Below are 20106 nucleotides of genomic sequence, written 5' to 3'. Positions count from 1 at the left end.
ACTGGTACTACCAGATGTTCTACCAGATGTACTACCAGGTGTACTGGAGATCCGGCGACTGGATGCCAAGTTCAGGAGGCACGGTAAAAAACTAGCACGCCGACAATGGCGCCTCAAATGCACCACCTTAGACAAACCAGCCGGAGGAAGCCGGGCCTGGCGGATGGCGAGAACACTGGCAGGTAGCCCAATCTCCCAAAACCCTGTTCTTGGAATGGCCGTGGCAATGAACCTTCAATCAACAGAGATGGCCGAACTACTCGCGGATGCATTTACTGAGGTTCCACGACTGCCGGCTGCCAGCCCGCCCCCCCAGGGTTGGAGCAAGTTCCGTCACCCAACAGCGACCCCCATGCAGCAGCCAGACGAAGACTTCACCCTGCACGAACTGCAGCACGTTCTCGATGCTCTCCCGAGACACCGTGCGGCCCCAGGCCCAGACGGAATCACCAACCAAGCATTGAGAAACGTTAACGAGTCGGCTGTCCCAGCAATGCTGACTCTAATCAATCATGTGTGGAGGACCTCTAAAATACCAGAAGCCTAAAGAGAAGCAACCACGGTACCACTACTCAAACCCGGGAAACCCCAAGACCAACTCAGCTCCTATAGGCCCATCTCATTGACATCATGCCTCGGCAAAGTGATGTAACGAATGGTGCTACGTCGCCTAGTCTACCACCTTGAGGCGGCCGGGGCTCTGCCAGACTGCTTCTCGGGGCTCCGCCACCACAGGAACACCGCGGACGCAATTGGTGACATCACCAGCTCGCTGGACGAGGCCAAAGCACAAGGTTGGTCGGCGATGACCGTTTTCCTAGACGTCCGCAAAGCCTTCGACGCCCTCCCGCACCGAATCATCATCTCAGCTCTGCGTCGTTTCGGGGTATGTGGACGACCTCTTAACTACATTTGCGCATTCCTCACTGAACGCACCATGTGCGTAAAGGCCGGCGGAGCGCTGAGCAAGCCCCGACGAGTCGACCATGGCGTTCCCCAAGGGAGCGTGGTCAGTCCGCTCCTGTTTGCACTGGCGGTTGCATCACTCCCAGCCGCAGCAAGAGTAGGCGAGGAACCAGCACTCCCGATAAGCATGGCTGTCTATGCGGACGACGTGGTGCTCTGGTCCACGGCCCCAGGCTACCCTAGGCAACGGATGGCACGCGCCCTCCAGAGAGCACTTACAAACACTGTGTACCACTTGCATCAACTGGGTCTGACAACATCGGCAGAAAAGACTGTTGCTCTATGCTACGCGCCAAGGAGACCCTCAAAGTTCCAACCGACCCTGTTCATCGGAGATGTCCCGGTGAGAGTGGAGAAGACAGTCACGTACCTAGGACTCACCTTGGACTGGAGGCTATCCTGGGGCCCAGCAACGCAGGTGGTGCTCCAGAGGATGCGAACGCACACAAATATCCTCCGCGCGCTTGGTGGAACTACCTGGGGCACATCACAACAAATGCTACTACAGCTATACAAGGGTCTCATTCTGGCTCGCCCACTCTACGCCTTACCGCTCATTCGACTGAGCGGCAATCAGATCGAGAACCTAGAGAGAGCGCAACGCGTAACTCTAAGAATTTGCATCGGAGTTCCCCGTTCGGCATCGTCACGACACACTCTTACCGAAGCAGGTATGAATACCGTTGAAAACCTTCTGCAAGAACGAGCGCTCGGACATCTCATCCGAAAGAGCAACTGCGACTCTACCATCACGCTCTTGATAGGCATCGCCGAACGTACAGCTTCGGAACTGGGAGCGCAGCTCTGCACTTTAAATGACATCGCGGGTACACCATGACCGCTAGCGCCACTTCCAACACTACACACAGATCCTCACCCTCTGAGGGTTAGTATCAGCATACCAGGGCTGCGGACCAAGAAGAGCGCAGCAGTGGTAACCGCTCAGCAGCTGACGGAAAGTCACTTGGATGCGGAGTACGATGGGCGGACACGCGTTTTTACCGACGGGTCGGTAGACCCATCTGGAGGCACAGCAACAGCAGCGGCCTTCTTTGAGGCTGCAGCCGTAGGTATACACGAGCGCCTGTCCCATCAGGCATCCTCTACTACCGCGGAGCTGGCGGCCATACGACTTGCCCTCTGGGGAATTCGGACAGGCTGCGCCTCTGGGCTCAGCCTGTCCGCTCTTGAGTCCAGAGGCTGCGCCTCTGGACTCAAGAGCGGCTCTCGGGCTACTATCGGGGCTAGAAAGGGCTACGCCTCTGGCGCGGTCAGTCGCACAAGATGCAGCCGATCTCCGGGAGAAAGGCCACGAGATTATCTTCCAGTGGATCCCCAGTTGTGGTATCAGGGGAAACGAAGTCGCCGATTCCCTAGCAGCGCAGGCTCACAAAGACCCCGGATGTCCGCTTTCTACAGTTCCCCGTTTCTCAGACGCCAAGCTTCTGGTGAGACGAACCATCACACGACAGAATCCGGACCCGAGAGTGGCGGACGGCACGTTCTCAGCCCGTCTCCCACGAGGGTTGGATCGTCACACTGCTGCGGTGCTCCACCGTCTGCGGACCGGAAGCGCTTTCACGCCAGCGTGGATAGGCCGCTTCAGGCTTGATCTCAACCCCAAATGCCAAACCTGCCAGGAAACTGCTGACGCCGAGCACCTCCTCCTCTACTGCACCGACTACAATGACGAGCGTACTGCCCTCAGCCGGAGTACCGTGCCACGTGTTATATCACGAGTACTGCCGACCTTCGCCATCCGACAAGGTGTACTCTACAAAGAGAACTTCGGCGACAACAACACACCGTGGTTGCTGGTAATCCCGAGTGACCTACGAGAGGAGATCTTCCAAGCCTGCCACGACGACCCGACATCCGGACACCTTGGTTACAGCCGGACACTGGCCCGCATTCGTGAAAAGTATTACTGGCCGAAGCTCCCCAAGACCGTCCACCTATACACACGATCATGCCACGAGTGCCAGCGACGCAAGAAACCGCCGACGAGGCCGGCCGGACTTCTGCAGCCCATTTCTCCTCCAACTACACCCTTCCAGCATATCGGAATGGATCTACTTGGTCCTTTTCCGCCTTCGACATCGGGGAACCGCTGGATCATCGTCGCCACAGATTATCTCACGCGGTACGCCGAAACGAAAGCTCTTCCTTCAGGGACTGCTGTGGAAGTCGCCAAGTTTTTCATCGAGTCCATCGTCCTCCGGCACGGCGCACCCGAAGCTCTGATTACAGATCGCGGATCTTCGTTCATGGCCCAGCTGACGCAAGAGATCCTTCGTCTCAGTGGCACCGGCCATCGTTGAACCACTGCATACCACCCGCAGACCAACGGGCTGACCGAACGACTCTCAACAAGACAATCGCCGATATGATCTCTATGTACGTCGACGTAGAGCACAAGACGTGGGACGAGGTGTTGCCCTACGTCACGTTTGCCTACAATACGGCGGTTCAGGAGACCACTGGATTCACCCCTTTCCAGCTGGTACATGGTCGGAAGGTAACGACCATGCTGGACGCAATGCTGCCCCATGAGCCATCTGACAATGAGAGCGACGACGCCCAGGCGGTTGCTCAACGTGCCGAAGAAGTCCGCCAGCTCGCCCGACTCATGATTCAAGACCAGCAACGCGTCGACGCGGGCCGCTACAACCTTCGTCGCAGGGACGCCCTGCTGGAAATGGGCGATGTGAAATGAGGCCAAAATTCACATTGAACCAATGTGCAACTGTAGGTCCAGACACATTGAGCAATATGCATTTATGAAACAAAAACCTAGGTGCACCAATTGGTAATCCTTTAGGGAATTCACATTGGGCTGAATTGGTAATCCTTTAGGTAATTCACATTGGGCTGATTGCATATATGAAACAAAAACCAATGAGCAGCAATTGGCAACAGGTACCCCAGTGCACATTGCATTGAGGGCATTTATGGGGCAAAAACCAATGAGCAGCAATTGGCAACAGGTGCTCCTGTGCACATTGGGTCGATGGTATTTATGGGGCAAAAACTAATGAGCGGCTATTGGCAACAGGCCCCCCTGTGCACATTGGATTGATGGTATTTATGGGGCGAAAACCAATAAGCGGCAATTGACGACAGGCACCCCTGTGCACATTGGGTTGATGGCGTTTAGGAAGCGAAAACCAATGAGCGGCAATTGACAACAGGTGCCCCGGTGCACATTGGTTTGATGGTACCCAGTCAACCAGCAACCGTCTATTAAACATCAGAGAGATGTGTTGTTCGGACATTTAACATATCCAGTGGATATCTGCTACGATTCATCCAACATTGAAAGTATCTACTGCGCAGTGCAAAATGGTTCCCCAGAAAACGTACCACTAACGCAATCTGGTTGATGCGGATGGACATTCAGGACCATTGTAGGATGTTCAGCCTGATCCTGTGGATGTACCATGTACATACCTCAGAAATATTACCTTTCCTGGTATAGCGACCAGCCCTATGCCAAGAGGGCAAGGAAGTGCCTAAGCAGCCTTCATTTTATGCTAGCATATAGCATGTAAACTGTCCTACAGAAAAATTTAAACGGATAAGGGTCCAATTATTTACAAAACAAGAGCTCAGAGGGCAGATTTGCTGTATGGCCCGTGCATGCTCTCAATGTATACCCAAATGGCGCATTACAGATGTATAATGTAGCAACCAGGCCCGCAGCAGACATTCTTTATATTGAAGTTTTTTTTTCACCATCAAGCTCAGAAGTTTTACCACAGGATCAATGCAGACTACACTGACAAGGAAGGCGACACTACTGATGCTGACTCGTTTTAGTGAGGTGGACCTCGCCGCATGCGAGAGAACTGAAATACTGGACACAAACATTGTCGTAAGCTATGACGAACGGCCCTGAGGAATTGACTACTGAAGTCTAAGGCTTCAGTAGTCATATGCTCTAGTGACAAGGATACCAGAATTCCATGAGAGCTGTAGCACCGACTGCATGGCAAAAGATGCCGCTGCAGTCTTGCAGCGTAACTTTGAACGTGAGTAGCGCACTAAATTCCTGCCCAGCCTGTCAGGCATGCACATCCGTTCTGTGGAAAAAGTTGCAGTGCCAAACAAATCGCCATTAACTCTTTATTGTTACTGTTAGACAGACGAGCAGTGCTTGATGCTTTTAAAATAAAGTATAATTTTTGAACAATGCTGCATAGACAGCATGAGGTTTTCAAAATGAAGTATACTTACTGAACAATGCAGGATACTTTGCTTAAAAAAAATGTCTGATGAACATAATAAAAAGCTCAGCACATTAAAGGCCCACTTAAGGCAGTTCACATCTCTCTCTCCTGTGGTGCAAAATGTTCCTGAAAAGCAACGAAAAAATGTTACGTTAAAGATATGTGAGCAGTGGTTTACCATTCTTTGAAACAAAACTAATAAAACAGTGAAGTTCAAAGTGAAGTGACTCAAATATGCAAGAATTGGAACTGATGTAAATAAATCACAAGTATTTTATGCCTTGTTTTTAAAGCACATTCATGCTGGATATGTGTACTGTATTGCCAACTTTTGTTTGTTAGATTTACATCAAATGTCAGTGTTCTTAAAATTCGTTGTCTATGAATTCTTTTTAATCCATAATAAGGTACTATTACATAATGAAATTTTTCCTCTTAGAGAAACACTCCAAACAAAAATTTTTTTAAAATTATTCAATACTGTTCACACCTGTAGTATTTGCTCTCAAATTAAACCAAAAAAGGTGTCACTGGCTTTAATATTTAAAGCATTCAAATACTCTCATATAGAAATTCTGCTTTGAAGAAATTGCACACCATACTTACTGTTCTAGAAAAGTTTGATTTTTGTGCTAACATCAGCTTAAGACCAGCTTACCATTTGAGATGACTGATGTCAGGCAGGTGCGTGGCGAAGTTAATCTGTGACCATGGTTTCTACCTTGAAGTCTTCACATTTATGGCAGCTCTGCACTGCATCTGATAAAAGAAAGCAACAGAAGTATGACACCAACAATTCCATAAATCTGGTTCCATATGAAGCGATCTGCACTACTGTTCCAGAGATTACTTACTTATGATGCACTCAGCAAGGTGAAGGTTCCTGAATGTCAACTTTCTCTTACGTCCTTCCCACACAAATTTTCGCCCCAACTGGTCAGTCAGCTACCACTTTGTGATCTGTCTCGTACAGGAAGCATAACCAGATCCGCAGACTTTGCTGAGCTGTCGAACATAAAAAAACATCCACATAGCAACCGCTTAGTGCAATCATAACAATTGATTGGATGTTTCTGTTTATTTTTAGTCAACCTTGGCAGGTGTTTATCGGCATCCATTTCTTCATTAAATGTGCTGCAAAATTATTCCAAAAGCCGGGAATCATAATGATAAAAAACTGCATTGACTTTACTCAACAAGATTAACAATTTAATCAAACGTTTCGTCTCCCATGTGGGAAACATCGTCGGTGAAACCTTGAAGCAGGAATGAGCGAAAGAAACTTCAACAGTCCTATTTAAGCAAGTCCGCATACACATTGAGGAGGGGCCGCAGCTGGAGTTACAAGCTGATGAGTCACTTCGGATGAACCATGATTCTACAAACCTGCTCGGACCCCACCTTTGTTCACGCGCCAGAGTGGACGCATTCTCAAAGTCGAAACTGTGTCCCGTATTCCAACAATGGTCTACGAGTTCCGTCTTCGCTCTTGTTGCATGCGTGGCCTTTGCCATGTCCCTTTTGTGACTTTCATTTAGCTTTAAACAGCATTGAATCATCAATCCAATTCACACATGAAGTTGAACAGAACGGTGCAAAGCCTTTTCTGTATGTTAATGTGTTCCGAAATAGTACCGGTCGCTTATATACAACAGTGTACCGCAAAGCAAAGCACAGGCAACCTCTTAGGCTTTAACTCGCATCATTCTGTCGAACATAAAAGGGCTGTCGTAAAAAACCTACTACACCGGTCCGAACGCATTTCTTCTAATCCTCAATTGCGCGCTGCTGAGAAAAAAGTCAAATTTGGGGGATTTACGTGCTAAACCAACGACAGGCATCTGGCACGCCCCAGCGGAGGACTGAGGATTAATTTAGACTACCTGGGGATCTTTTGACGTGCAACCGAAAGCTTGGTTACACGGCGCCTGCTCCGCAATAAGCCTCCGCCACATGGAGATCCGTAGGCCAGCGCTCTCGCCTTGGAGCCACCGAGGCGGCTTGCGCGCTTCTGAGGATGCTGTTATTGTTGACCTGCTGATGAAGCGGAATTATCCGAAACGTTTTATTGATAACACGCACAAACAGATGGGACAAAGAAGTCAGGATAATGGACAACTTAGGACAGGGCAAGCAACAATACCCTATTTGAAAGGTGCTTTTCAGTCCATTCGCAGGACCCTCGCCCCTTTGAATATCCCCACAGCTTTGAAACCCCACCATAAACTATGTGACTTCATTTCTAAACCTAAAGATTACACCCCCCCAGAGTCCCAGTGCGGTGTTGTGTATAAAGTGAACTGTCTAGACTGTGACACATCCTACATTGGGGAGACAGGCTGGAAGCGCTGCACTTGCCTAAACAAACACAGCGAAGACGGAACTTGTAGACCATTGTTGGAATACGGGTCACAGTTTCGACTTTGAGAATGCGTCCACTCCGGCGTTACAACAAAGGTGGAGTCCACGAAGGTTGGTGGAATCATGGTTCATCTGAAGTGACTCATCAGCTTGCAACTCCAACCGCGGCCCCCTCCCCCGATGTTTATGCGGACTTGCTTAAATAAGATTGTTGAAGTTTTTTCGCTCATTCCTGCTTGAAGGTTTCACTGATGATGTTCCCCGCATGGGAGACGAAACGCTTGATTAAATTGTTAATCTTGTTGAGTAAAGTCGGCGCAGTTTTTTTATAATTAAATTTGCTACTAATATTTATACCTGCTCTTATTGAGGCACTTCCGACATTTAAACTGAGGAATTTTGACGTCTTTATCTCAATATGGCGATTGGATTAAAGATTATACCACTGGGCACGGGCTTGGGCTTACCCGAAAGCCCAGGCCTGGGATGGGCTCGGACTTTTGACTGTGGGCCCGGGCCGGGCTCGGGCCAGCACGTTGATTGGCCTGGTTCGGGCCAGCACGTTGATTGGCCTGGTTCGGGCTCAGGCCAGCTGTAATCGACCATGATGCTGACAGAGGCCATCGTAGAAATCGGCGTCTCGGTTATCTCAGCAACATCAACTCCAGAACCACTAGACAAGTACCCATGAACGTAGGCCCACCTTAAGACAGTGGACGGCAGCGTCGTTAATCATGAGGTGAGCTTCAGGTTAATCCCAGTGGCGTGATGTTTTTGCTTGTGGTGATAAATAGCGGCAAACCAAAAATAAACGGACATTGAAGCGCTCTGTCAGGAATTAAAAATGGGGGACTCAAAAACATTAACGCTAAACAATCTCAACCTAATTGATCATGAGAAACACTTATCTCTCTCGAATAATAGCTGGGAAGCGCTAACATAGCGGCAATGATGTAGTGGGGAAGCTTACAGGCCTAGTAAACAATTATACACATACTGGGGAATGCCTGGCACATATTCAGGTATGAATACATGCTCAGATCTACAAAATATTTTAGGAGAAGATACGAACTGCAAATTAGTAGTCTTTCTTAGAAAACACATTGACGTATCTTAATCACAGTGCTAAAACCCATAAAAACACCTGATTACAATTATTTTAATAAAAAAAGTTCTGAATATGTACATGACACCAGCAGTCATAACTTTGATTTAGTTCATCGCAAGCAATATTTCTCTGGCAGCAAACGAAGACAAACCTTTTAACTGTGCAGTGAACCAGAATTAATACAATACAACAAAGTTTCCGTATACCACTTTAAAATAACTACAAACGCTTTTCAGATCAGTATGTTTTGCTATAAAAGGCTATAAAGCCATAGTCCTTACAGTATATTATAAAGCTTTTAGTCTTGCTGCATCCAGTTGTGGCTTTGCTTAGCCTTTGTGCGGTTTGAAGGTCTGCCGGTTACAACTCGCCAAGGAGGCCATCTGTGGCGGAGATAATTACCAAACCTTACCGGATGAACATTGATTCCCTCTTCTATTTGAGAACTTTGTGTGTGAAGTCTTGTTGAGCCACATGTCATTGCCAATGCACACATAGAAGACAGAAACTTCAGTTCATCTTTGAAGCAGCACTATGTACAGGAAATTTACCAGCGCAATATTCGTGACTCCAGCAAAATCGACGCCGCGTAGCGGCAGCGCCGAGAAGATCAGGAGAGGAGGTTGTCCCGACTCTGTCGTCTGCTATCGCTGCTTGGTTCTCGTAGGCAGCATAGAAACAAACATTGTTTCCAGTAATTATTTTAATGATTCCACCGGGTCCTTCCTACGCACTGAGTAGACAAACGTTTCTAGGGTCGAAAAATCACTTTGCATTAAATGTAACACTGATTTTACGCTGCAGTGCAGGAATTTGTGATGGTCCGCATGCTGAACAACGAAAACGACCTTCTTTCGTCCGAATTTTGCCTGAGCAGCGCGCCATCTATAGTTCGCTGGAGTCGCGAATAACCTGGACTGGGATTGAAAACAGGGGTCCTATTTGTCAACGGCATGCCTCAAAATTAATTTTGTTGATGAAAAAAATATTGTAGCAATATTTACGCGGCAAAACGCAATTTGAGTTTGGCACAAAACAGAACCGGTGTAACTAGCAGGTATCCTTCTTACCTCATTACTGTCAGAATTAACGATTTGAATGATTCGACGTGATACCTCATCCTCCTCTTCTTCATCTCCTCTCTCCCCCAACGAACTAACAAACAAACGAACAAGCATGCACGCACGCACGCACGCACGCACATACCTCTTCTCCAAATAGACACAGACTGCGCCACGCCTTGACAGATATAATTCATTCTAACCTTAAGCCTATCAGCACAGAAAAAATGTTAAAACACATAACCTTTACCTAGTTTCTGGGCATATGAAAACGAACACACGGCACCCCTATCAATGAAATTCCTTGTACTTGTGGCGGCATAACTAAAGAAAATCTCAAATTTAAAATACGTCTTATGAATTGCATCGCAAGCGCGAAAATGAAATTACAATTACCTGTCTCATACAAGCTTCCTCCAGCCCTCCCGGGCAGTCACTCATCTCGTCGGAGGTACTAGCACCCGCTTACTGTCACTGGGTTTCCGCGTCACTCTGCGATCCTGAAACAACCGGCGCCGAGAGTTACTCCCACATATTGTGCTTAAAGCTGCAATTTTTAACTTAGAGGAGATGGTCACTAGACTGGGCACAACGCGTGTGGAGACTAGAACTTACCAAACAACTTTAGGATCCGCGCCTTGAAGAAGTCCGATTCCGTTTCGTCACAAGGCTTGACGGGCAGAAATTTGAGATGATATGTGGCTCATGGTCGTCCTCGAGACGTACGCTTGCATAATCGTTCGTAAAATTCCGGCCGCTCAACTGGTCTCGACTCTGCAACGTGCTTCAAGCGGTTAGACTTCCCGCGAACGTTGCTTCGGCAGCTTCGGTTCTTCTTCCATGCTTCCAAGTTCCTTGTCCTCCGGCCGGACCGTTCAGTTTATCACGTCGGACCACTTCCTGACGCAGGGGATGTATCATGTGACTATAATACTTCGTATTTTAACTCTTGTTTTTGTTTGCTGAAGTAAACGAATACTTAAAACATTTACTTATTGACCTTAATTTAGCAAAAAAATTTGCATAAATTGCACTTTGAAAACTTATTTTGGTTTTATATGTCATGCGGGTGACCGGGGTGACCCCACTGTTCACTCTATTGACTCCAGCAAGCCCGCAAGTGTGACTGATGCACTTAAGAAAATAATAAACGTTTCTAAAAATTATGGTATTACTTAATTGTCAAATGTAAATACTGAATATATATTAAAATTATAACGGAGTAATTTTTATTTGTCATTTTAATTAGAAAATTGCATTTGCTGCGGGACGACATTGGTGCGAATTTTAAAATTTGGATTTGAGACACGTAGGGTGTCGCGCTGTGCGACCATGAACCCAAACAAAAAAATATACTTGGAGCCACTAAGTATACCCAGCTTGCCAAGGACAACAGTCCTGAGACGAAGTTGTGTGGTTGTGTCCTGAAAAATGCTACAACAAGCCAAGGACCAGAACCGACGTCGCCGACAGCAGTTTCTGTAAGCTCGGTTGTCTCGGAACACGGTGAGACAAAAACTCCCCGTGAACTAAGTAGTACCAATGAAACCAGAAGCGGTCACAGTACTGGGCCAGTTAGTGAAGACACAAGTGATAAAATTGTGAAAGTGACGGGAGATTTGAAGACCAATTTCCTGTCCAAGTTTCCGAAAAGGCTACTGCCAAAGACGAATGTAACGAGTCTGACGTACCCTGTTTCGGCTGGCCTTCATTTTAATTGGACGCAAAATGAAGGGCTTTTGAATCTAGAAAACTTCATTGCTGGAGTGTACACTCTTCCCGGCATCAAGGAAAACTACAACATTGGGAAGCCCGAAGCCAAACTAAAGGCCCAAACTGCCAACAAGCGCGTAAAATACCTTTCAAAAAGGAACTTCCTTGCTCAACTACAAAGTGGAAAGCGCTGCCTGACAATTACTGTGCGCGAAACAAGGTGCAATCATAATTTCGGGAAGGTCATCCTTATTTCGCGTGTGTGTGTGTGCATTTTATGTGCTTTTTTTAATGACTTCTATGGTGTCAATAATTATTGGATGTTATTCGGCACTACCGGCTTTTCTTTTCTGTTAATAAAAAGCATGCCCACGATAGAATGTGCACGTGATCTGCCGCCCCAGAACGAGCGCGTAGCCTCTGGCTCAAACAGGATACGTTCACATGGCAAAATGGAAGCCTGAAGTATCGCATTTTTTCGCCAACTCCGCCAAAGTTTTAAAGTCCCGACGTCGGAAGTCGGAGAGCTTTGGACCAATCGTGAAAGATGATAATAGGATTTTTGAGTCAGTGTTATTCTGTTTTTGACCCGGTTTTACTCTGATTTGCTCGGTTCTGGAGCGAAATTTATACAAAAACGAGAACGTTCCGCTCCGAAACCAGGTAAAACTGAATAAAACGGAGCAAAGTCTAATGTGAATACATAATCCAGTTGGTGCAATCGTTTACGCTATTACTGTTACTGAAACATCCTGGAAAACAAAAGGACAGAATACACCGCTAAAACTGCAGAGTTCCGATGATACCTGAATTTCGTGGCTTGCCTATATATAATTATTCATGAATCTTGTGCATACTATGTGCACAGACAATGTTCCCGTTCCCCATAGTCTTTTCTTTATGTTTTACTGGCAGCCGCATGTTTTATAATACGAAGGAAGACAGTACGTAATCAGGAAATTCTAAAACACGTGAGAAAAAAGAGTTCATATTCACTTTATTAACTGAATGTTTTATTTAATTAGTGTCTACATGGCCCAACCCAAGTTATATAGCTAAAAAAAAATGTTTATTTGACAGAGAGGAACCCATCGGGCACGCCCGTATCTGCACGGGGGGGGGGGGGGGGGGGGAACCATGGGACAACCCCCCCCTCCTTCCAAATCTTTCATTTGGTGGAGCCTCCTTTCCCCCCTCCCCCTCATACAGTATTTTGTCATGGGCGAATCAAAATCCTGGCTGCGTGCCTGCCATCGGCTATATTTGCGGCAAAAATTATTTTCCTGTGCTCAAAACATAAAACTTTAGTATACAACAACTCTAATTTCTCCACTAAGCATACTGTTTAACCTGATAGATGCCCACTTAATAGATTTCAAGTTCTCCATGATCCTCATCTCAAATGGTCCAATAGAAATTCCCAGTCGACCGTTAAAAGTTCTCGATTTGAAATGCATTTCATTTGACCAATGAAGCTTTCAGTTTAACCGGTACAACTTCTTATTGCACCTATTGAAGGACCAATATGCCCTTGTATTGGACCGGAAGACATTCGTGTTGTTCCGATAGAAGTTTCTACGTGTCCCACAGAAGTTCCTAATGGTACAAGAGAAGTCTGCATTGGTACGATATAACTTTTTATCGGCCCAGTAGAAATGCCCATTGGTACGATGAAATCCTATTGATCCCATAAAAATCTCTATCGGTCCCATAGAAACTTTTTGCTAGTGTGTGTTAATTTGGCAATCGAGCATTGCCACTGCCATACAGCACCGAGTTCGCTTCTCTGCTGTGCATGGCTCATTGCTATCTCCCGCACAATGGCTCTGCCACATAGCGCCACTGGCTGCAATGAGCGGCTATGAGCAAATTGATTGTCGTGCACATTGACACAGTTGGCATCATGGCGCTTGCCCCCTAAAGTTGACTTTCCCTCGACCTATTCTTTTGCCTTCCCCCGTGCTGCGGCTTCTCTGCAGCATTTCCAGTTGCACCAATGTGCAAAACATCGGAATTTCTCATCGGCGCCAATTGCACATTCATGCTCATAGGTTTTGGCTGTGCATTTCAATTGGAAAAGGCCTGCCATTTCCAGCAGGGCGTTCACTTCCAGCCCGGAGACAGGGTGTGGGTGTGGACGCCCATCCGTCGCCGCGGCCTCAGTGAGAAACTGCTGTAACGGTACTTTGGACCATACAAGGTACTTCGTCGCCTCGGCGAGCTGAACTACGAGGTGATGCCCGACGGAAAAAGAACATCATCACGCCGCCCACCACGACCTGAAGTCGTCCACGTCGTGCGCCTGAAGCCGTACTACACTCGATCGGACTGTGAATCTTATGTGTTTCAAGTGACTCTTTAGTTTACCGTTCTTTTTATGTGCTTTGTTTTGTTTTGAAATGCATCGGGGCGATGCACTTTTTAAGGGGGGAGTAATGCCGCGCGCCAAGTAGGCAGCGCGGCCGTAGCCTAACGGTTATCGCGCTTGCCTCCCACGCGAAGGGCCAGGGTTCGATTCCTGGCCGCGGCTATGCATTTTTGTTAACACTGTAATGTGATGTTCTGGTGAAATCGAGAACCGTCTAGCTGATTCGAGGTCAGAATTTTCTACGCGTCGAACCTTCTACGTCGAATGCTCCAGAAGCCAACGTGTGTACAAAAGCGGCTCCGCAGGCAAGCCGGAGTCAGTTTCGCTCCAGCGTTCGACTGTGCTGCTACGCCGACTTCGACGCCCGCGACGCTCTGTTATTATCTTTGTTCTCCCCTTATTTTTTTGGCACAAGTTCGCCACATTAAACGTTTATTCCTTCCTGTTCATTTCTTGTTTATTGGTCACCACCCGTGACATCTTTGGAACCCGGCGTCAGCGCGGTTCCGCCGTCCGCTTGCGACCTTGGCTCCAGCATCCCAAACATTCGCGAGATCATTCGCGACGTCGTCCGGGAGGAGCTGCGAAAGCTACTACCCGCCGCTGACCGACCAGCTTCGCTCTCCATCGCTGAGGTCGTGCGGAAAGAGGTGCAGAGAGCCATTCAACCAGAGGCTCCCATCAGCGCAGCAGTCTCCGAAGAACCCGCGCTAACTTACGCCGCAGTGGCCCGACGGCCACCGCCTCCTCCTCGCGCCTATGTCGCGCCGCCCCGACGCCAGTCTCCTGCGCCGCAGCACGACCGACGCCGCGACGACCAGCCCCAGTACGCCAGCCAGGAGCCCCGTGCACCCCGGAAGACCGATGTGTGGCGAACGCCCGACCGACGCCCTCTGTGCTTCCACTGCGGGGAGGCAGACCACACCTACCGCCGATGCCCATACCGTCGACTCGGGCTGCGCGGATTCCACCCAAGCGACCCGCGCCCCCGGTATGGTGAACGCCCTCGGGAGATCGACGAGTACCTGCGACGACCCCAGTACCCCGAGCCTGCGTCCCGCCGAGAGTTCCGGTCGCCGTCACCGCGACGTCCAGCTTCGCCGATGCACCGACCCCGACGTGAAAGCCTGTCGCCCCTCGCTCCTCGCCGGGGAAACTAGGCGCGGCAACCCCTGGAGCTGGAGTTGCCGAAGACGACCGACGTAAAGAGCCTCCACGAACGACGGAGCGCTCCCACTCTCCCGACGCTACGCATCACAACGACGCTCCTGCTTCGGTGTCCAACAACTTAAACGTTGTTATTGACGGCCTCGACTCATCGGCACTCGTGGACACCGGAGCAGACTACTCAGTCTTGAGTGGGAGGCTCTCTCGCCGCCTGCGAAAAGTCATGACGCCTGGGGATGGACCCCAAATACGAACCGCCGGAGGACATCTCATCACGCCAGTCGGGAGATGCACTGCTCGCGTCGAGATCCACGGTGAAACGTGCCCTGTGAAGTTCGTCGTTCTGCAAGACTGTTCGAGGGACGTTATCCTCGGAATGGACTTTCTCTGCGAGTATGGCGCCGTCATCGACCTCGGGGCAAACCAGTTGACGCTGCGGAAACCTGTTTTTCCGCCGGTGGAGACTATCACGACATCAACCGCGATCCGAGTTATCGCCGACCATGTGAACCTACCGCCGCGGTCGAGTGTTTTCGTCACCGTTATAGCCGACGCAGCCATGCACGGTGAAGCTCTTCTGGAAGGCAGCGTCCAACTGCTCCTCGAAAAAGGAATTGGCGTCGCAAGAGGCGTAACGGATCTCCAAGAAAGACGTACAACTGTTCTTGTGACGAACTTTCGAGAGGAGCCGCAGCACCTAACGAGGGGTGCCACCGTGGGCCACGTCGAGGGGCTTCAAGCGCCAGCGGTGGTCACCGCAATCTCCGAGGAAACCTCGTCGCCACAGCAGAAGAGCACGACGCCGCCGCCGCTCGACATTGACCCCGAGCTCCCAGCTACGAAGCGCCGGCAACTGATTGATCTCCTTGCCGAATACAGTGACTGTTTTGCCACGACATCAAAGATTCGCCAAACACCAATGGCGAAACATCGCATTGTTACCGACGACGACGCACTTCCTGTCCACCAGTCGCCGTATCGAGTCTCCTTAAAGGAAAGGGAAGTGATTCAAGATCAAGTCCAGGAGATGCTCGACGACGACATCATTCAACCCTCAAGGAGCCCATGGGCGTCCCCAGTCGTCCTTGTAAAGAAGAAGGACGGAACCCTGCGGTTCTGCGTGGACTATCGTCGACTGAACGCCGAGACAAAGAAGGACGTCTATCCGCTTCCCCGCATCGACGATACGTTAGACCGACTGCGCCACTCCCGATATTTTTCGTCGATGGACCTGAAGAGTGGTTATTGGCAGATTGAAGTCGACGAACGTGACCGGGAGAAAACTGCCTTCGTCACTCCCGACGGACTATACGAATTCAAAGTGATGCCGTTCGGACTTTGTACAGCACCAGCCACCTACCAGCGCGTCATGGACACCGTGCTGGCAGGTCTGAAATGGCAGAGCTGCCTCGTCTACCTGGACGATGTCGTGGTATTCTCACGAGATTTCGACGAACACCTCAGACGACTTCGAGCCGTGCTTCAAGCCATCAATCGCCGGCCTGTCACTCAAGCCAACAAAGTGTCGGTTCGCCTATGGGGAATTAAAGTTCCTTGGCCACGTCGTGAACAACAAGGGTGTTCTACCTGACCCCGACAAGACCCGCGCCGTAGCTGCATTTACGCCGCCGTCTGACAAGAAGGCCGTGAGAAGATTTCTCGGACTCTGTGCCTACTACAGGCGCTTTGTTCGAGACTTCGCCAAGCTATCCGCACCGCTGACACACCTCACGAAGGACGCCGTAAAGTTCGAGAGGACAGAAGAACACCAGAGGTCATTCGACGAGCTCAAACGAAGACTCCAGACGCCCCCGATTCTTGGCCATTTCGACGAGTTTGCTGAAACCGAGATCCACACCGACGCCAGTAACACCGGACTGGGTGCGGTACTAGTCCAAGTGCAGGACGGAGCCGAGCGAGTTATCGCATACGCAAGTCGGACGCTGTCTAAAGCGGAGAGGAACTATTCAACGACCGAAAAGGAGTGCCTCGCTGTCGTATGGGCAATAACAAAGTTTCGCCCATATTTGTATGGAAGTTCTTTTCGCGTGGTCACAGACCACCACTCGCTCTGCTGGCTGGCGAATCTGAAGGACCCCTCCGGACGCCTCGCTCGGTGGAGCCTACGACTGCAGGAGTTCGACATGACCGTGGTGTACAAATCCGGCCGGAAGCACAATGACGCCGACTGCCTGTCAAGGGCCCCAGTCGAGGCCGGTCCTGCCTGCACCAAAGAGGACGACGATGAGTGTTTCCTCGGCGCTCTGGATGTAAGCGACATGGCAGCACTCCAACGAGACGACCCTGAGCTGCGAGCACTCATCGAACACCTAGAGGGGTGTTCGATGAGTCCCGCACCTCCACCAAAATGTCACGGGTGGTGACCAAAGGAACACTAAATAAACAGAAAGAAAGAAACGTTTAATGTGGCGAACTTGTGCCAAAAACTAAAAGGGTACAAAGATAATAACAGAGCGTCGCGGGCGTCGAAGTCGGCGTAGCAGCACAGTCGAACGCTGGGGCGAAACTGGCTCCGGCTTGCCCGCGGAGCCGCTTTTGTACACACGTTGGCTTCTGGAGCATTCGACGTAGAAGGTTCGACGCGTAGAACATACTGACCTCGAATCAGCTAGACGGTTCTCGATTTCACCAGAACATCACATTACAGTGTTAACAAAATGCATAGCCGCGGCCAGGAATCGAACCCTGGCCCTTCGCGTGGGAGGCAAGCGCGATAACCGTTAGGCTACGGCCGCGCTGCCCACTTGGCGCGCGGCATTACTCCCCCCTTAAAAAGTGCATCGCCCCGATGCATCCCAAAACAAAACAAAGCACATAAAAAGAACGGCAAACTAAAGAGTCACTTGAAACACATAAGATCCACAGTCCTATCGAGCGTAGTACGGCTTCAGTCGCACGACGTGGACGACTTTCGGTCGTGGAGGGCGGCGTGACGAAGTCCGTGTTCCGTCGGGCATCACCTCGTAGTTCAGATCCCCGAGTCGACGAAGTACTCTGTAGGGTCTGAAGTAGCGCTTCAAGAGTTTTTCGCTGAAACCACGGCGGCGGATCGGTGTCCACACCCACACCCTGTCTCCGGGCTGGAAGTGGACGTCCCGACGACGAAGGTTGTAGCGGCCAGTGTCGAGACGTTGTTGGGCCTTAATCCAGAGTCTGGCGAGTTGACGGACTTCTTCTGCCCTTTGGGCAACCACCTGGGCGTCGTCGCTTGCGTCGACTTCCGGTTCGTGGGGTAACATAGCGTCCAGCATTGTCGTTACCTTGCGCCCATGTACCAGTTGAAAGGGTGTCACTCCGGTGACACCCTTTCACTCCGGTGGACTCTTGTACGGCCGTGTTATAGGCAAATGTGACGTACGGCAACACCTCGTCCCATGTCTTGTGCTCCACGTCGACGTACATGGAAATCATGTCGGCGATGGTCTTGTTGAGTCTTTCCGTGAGCCCGTTGGTCTGCGGGTGGTACGCCGTGGTGCGACGATGACTGGTGTGGCTGAGACGCAGGATTTCTTGGGTCAGCTGTGCCATGAACGATGACCCTCGGTCTGTGATCAGGACTTCGGGGGCGCCATGCCGGAGGACGATGGACTCGATGAAAAACTTGGCGACTTCCACAGCAGTCCCTGAAGGGAGGGCTTTCGTTTCGGCGTACCGCGTGAGATAATCTGTGGCGACGATTATCCAGCGGTTTCCCGATGTTGACGGCGGAAAGGGGCCAAGTAGGTCCATTCCGATCTGCTGGAACGGTGCGGTCGGGGGAGCAATCGGCTGCAGGAGACCGGCCGGTTTCGTTGGCGGTTTCTTACGTCGCTGGCACTCGTGGCACGATCGGGTGTAGAGGTGGACGGCTTTGGGGAGCTTTGGCCAGTAATACTTTTCACAAATACGGGCCAGTGTTCGGCTGTAACCGAGGTGTCCCGACGTCGGGTCGTCGTGACATGCTTGAAAGATCTCCTCCCGAAGGTCGGTCGGGATTACCAGCAACCACGGTGTGCTGTTGTCGCCGAAGTTCTCTTTGTAGAGTACACCTTGTCGAAGGGCGAAGGTCGGCAATACTCGTGAGAAGACACGTGGCACGGTACCCCCACTCCCTTCCAGGTGCTCGATTAATGCGCGCAGCTCAGGATCGTCCCGTTGACGTCGTGCCATGTCGTCGGCGTTTACAGCTCCTAGGAAGCTCTCGTCGTCATTGTCGTCGCTGCAGCCGGAAGGGGTTTCGACGGGGGCTCTGGACAAGCAGTCGGCGTCGCTGTGCTTCCGGCCGGACTTGTAGACCACTGTCATGTTAAACTCTTGTAGTCGGAGGCTCCATCGAGCAAGACGTCCTGACGGGTCCTTCAGGTTAGCAAGCCAGCAGAGCGAATGGTGGTCCGTGACTACACGGAACGGGCTCCCGTACAAGTACGGGCGGAACTTCGTGATTGCCCAGACGACCGCAAGGCATTCTTTTTCAGTCGTGGAGTAATTTCGCTCCGCCTTGGACAATGTCCGACTTGCGTAGGCGATGACTCGCTCGGTGCCTTCTTGAACTTGAACCAGTACCGCGCCAAGTCCTGCGTTACTTGCGTCCGTGTGAATCTCGGTTTCCGCGTCCTGGTCGAAATGTCCAAGAACAGGAGGCGTCTGCAGTCGTCGCTTCAGCTCGTCGAATGCCTGCTGCTGCTCCTCGGCCCATTCGAACTTCTCGGCGTCCTTCGTGAGGTTTGTGAGCGGTGTGGAAATCCTTGCGAAATCTCGAACGAAGCGGCGATAGTAGGCACATAGCCCAAGGAACCTTCGCACGGCCTTCTTGTCTCTTGGCACTGGAAATACTGCGACCGCGCGAGTCTTCTCTGGGTCTGGATGAATGCCTTCGTTACTAACCACGTGACCTAAGAACTTCAGTTCGTCATAGGCGAACAGGCACTTTGACGGCTTGAGAGTGAGCCCGGCGGTCTGTATGGCATGGAGAACCGTGCGGAGTCGTCGCAAGTGCTCGTCGAAGTCAGCTGAAAATACTACGACGTCGTCCAGGTAGACGAGACAGCTCTGCCACTTCAGCCCTGCCAGTACGGTGTCCATGACACGCTGGAAAGTTGCTGGCGCCGTGCATAGTCCGAAGGGCATCACCTT

At 50.4% G+C, this 20106-nt stretch overlaps 1 protein-coding gene and 1 long non-coding RNA gene across 2 annotated transcripts; one reads left to right on the top strand and one right to left on the bottom strand.

Annotated features, from left to right (window-relative positions):
* Positions 1–1093: 1093 nt before the first annotated feature.
* Positions 1094–1804, top strand: LOC120840922. Its single transcript, XM_040211708.1, has one exon. It carries the CDS (start codon positions 1094–1096, stop codon positions 1802–1804), a length of 711 nt encoding a protein of 236 aa, XP_040067642.1.
* A 3276-nt stretch (positions 1805–5080) lies between these two features.
* Positions 5081–10569, bottom strand: LOC121834845. Its single transcript, XR_006077352.1, has 6 exons — positions 10341–10569; positions 10122–10225; positions 8024–8148; positions 6050–6200; positions 5854–5954; positions 5081–5321 (listed from the first exon to the last, which is right to left on the bottom strand). It is a non-coding gene; the product is annotated as an uncharacterized LOC121834845 (long non-coding RNA).
* Positions 10570–20106: the final 9537 nt, after the last annotated feature.

The sequence above is a fragment of the Ixodes scapularis genome, unplaced genomic scaffold (genome assembly GCF_016920785.2).
Source record: "Ixodes scapularis isolate PalLabHiFi unplaced genomic scaffold, ASM1692078v2 PGA_scaffold10__122_contigs__length_95168666, whole genome shotgun sequence".
Taxonomy (NCBI): domain Eukaryota; kingdom Metazoa; phylum Arthropoda; class Arachnida; order Ixodida; family Ixodidae; genus Ixodes; species Ixodes scapularis.
This window is presented reverse-complemented; position numbering and strand designations above follow the sequence as displayed.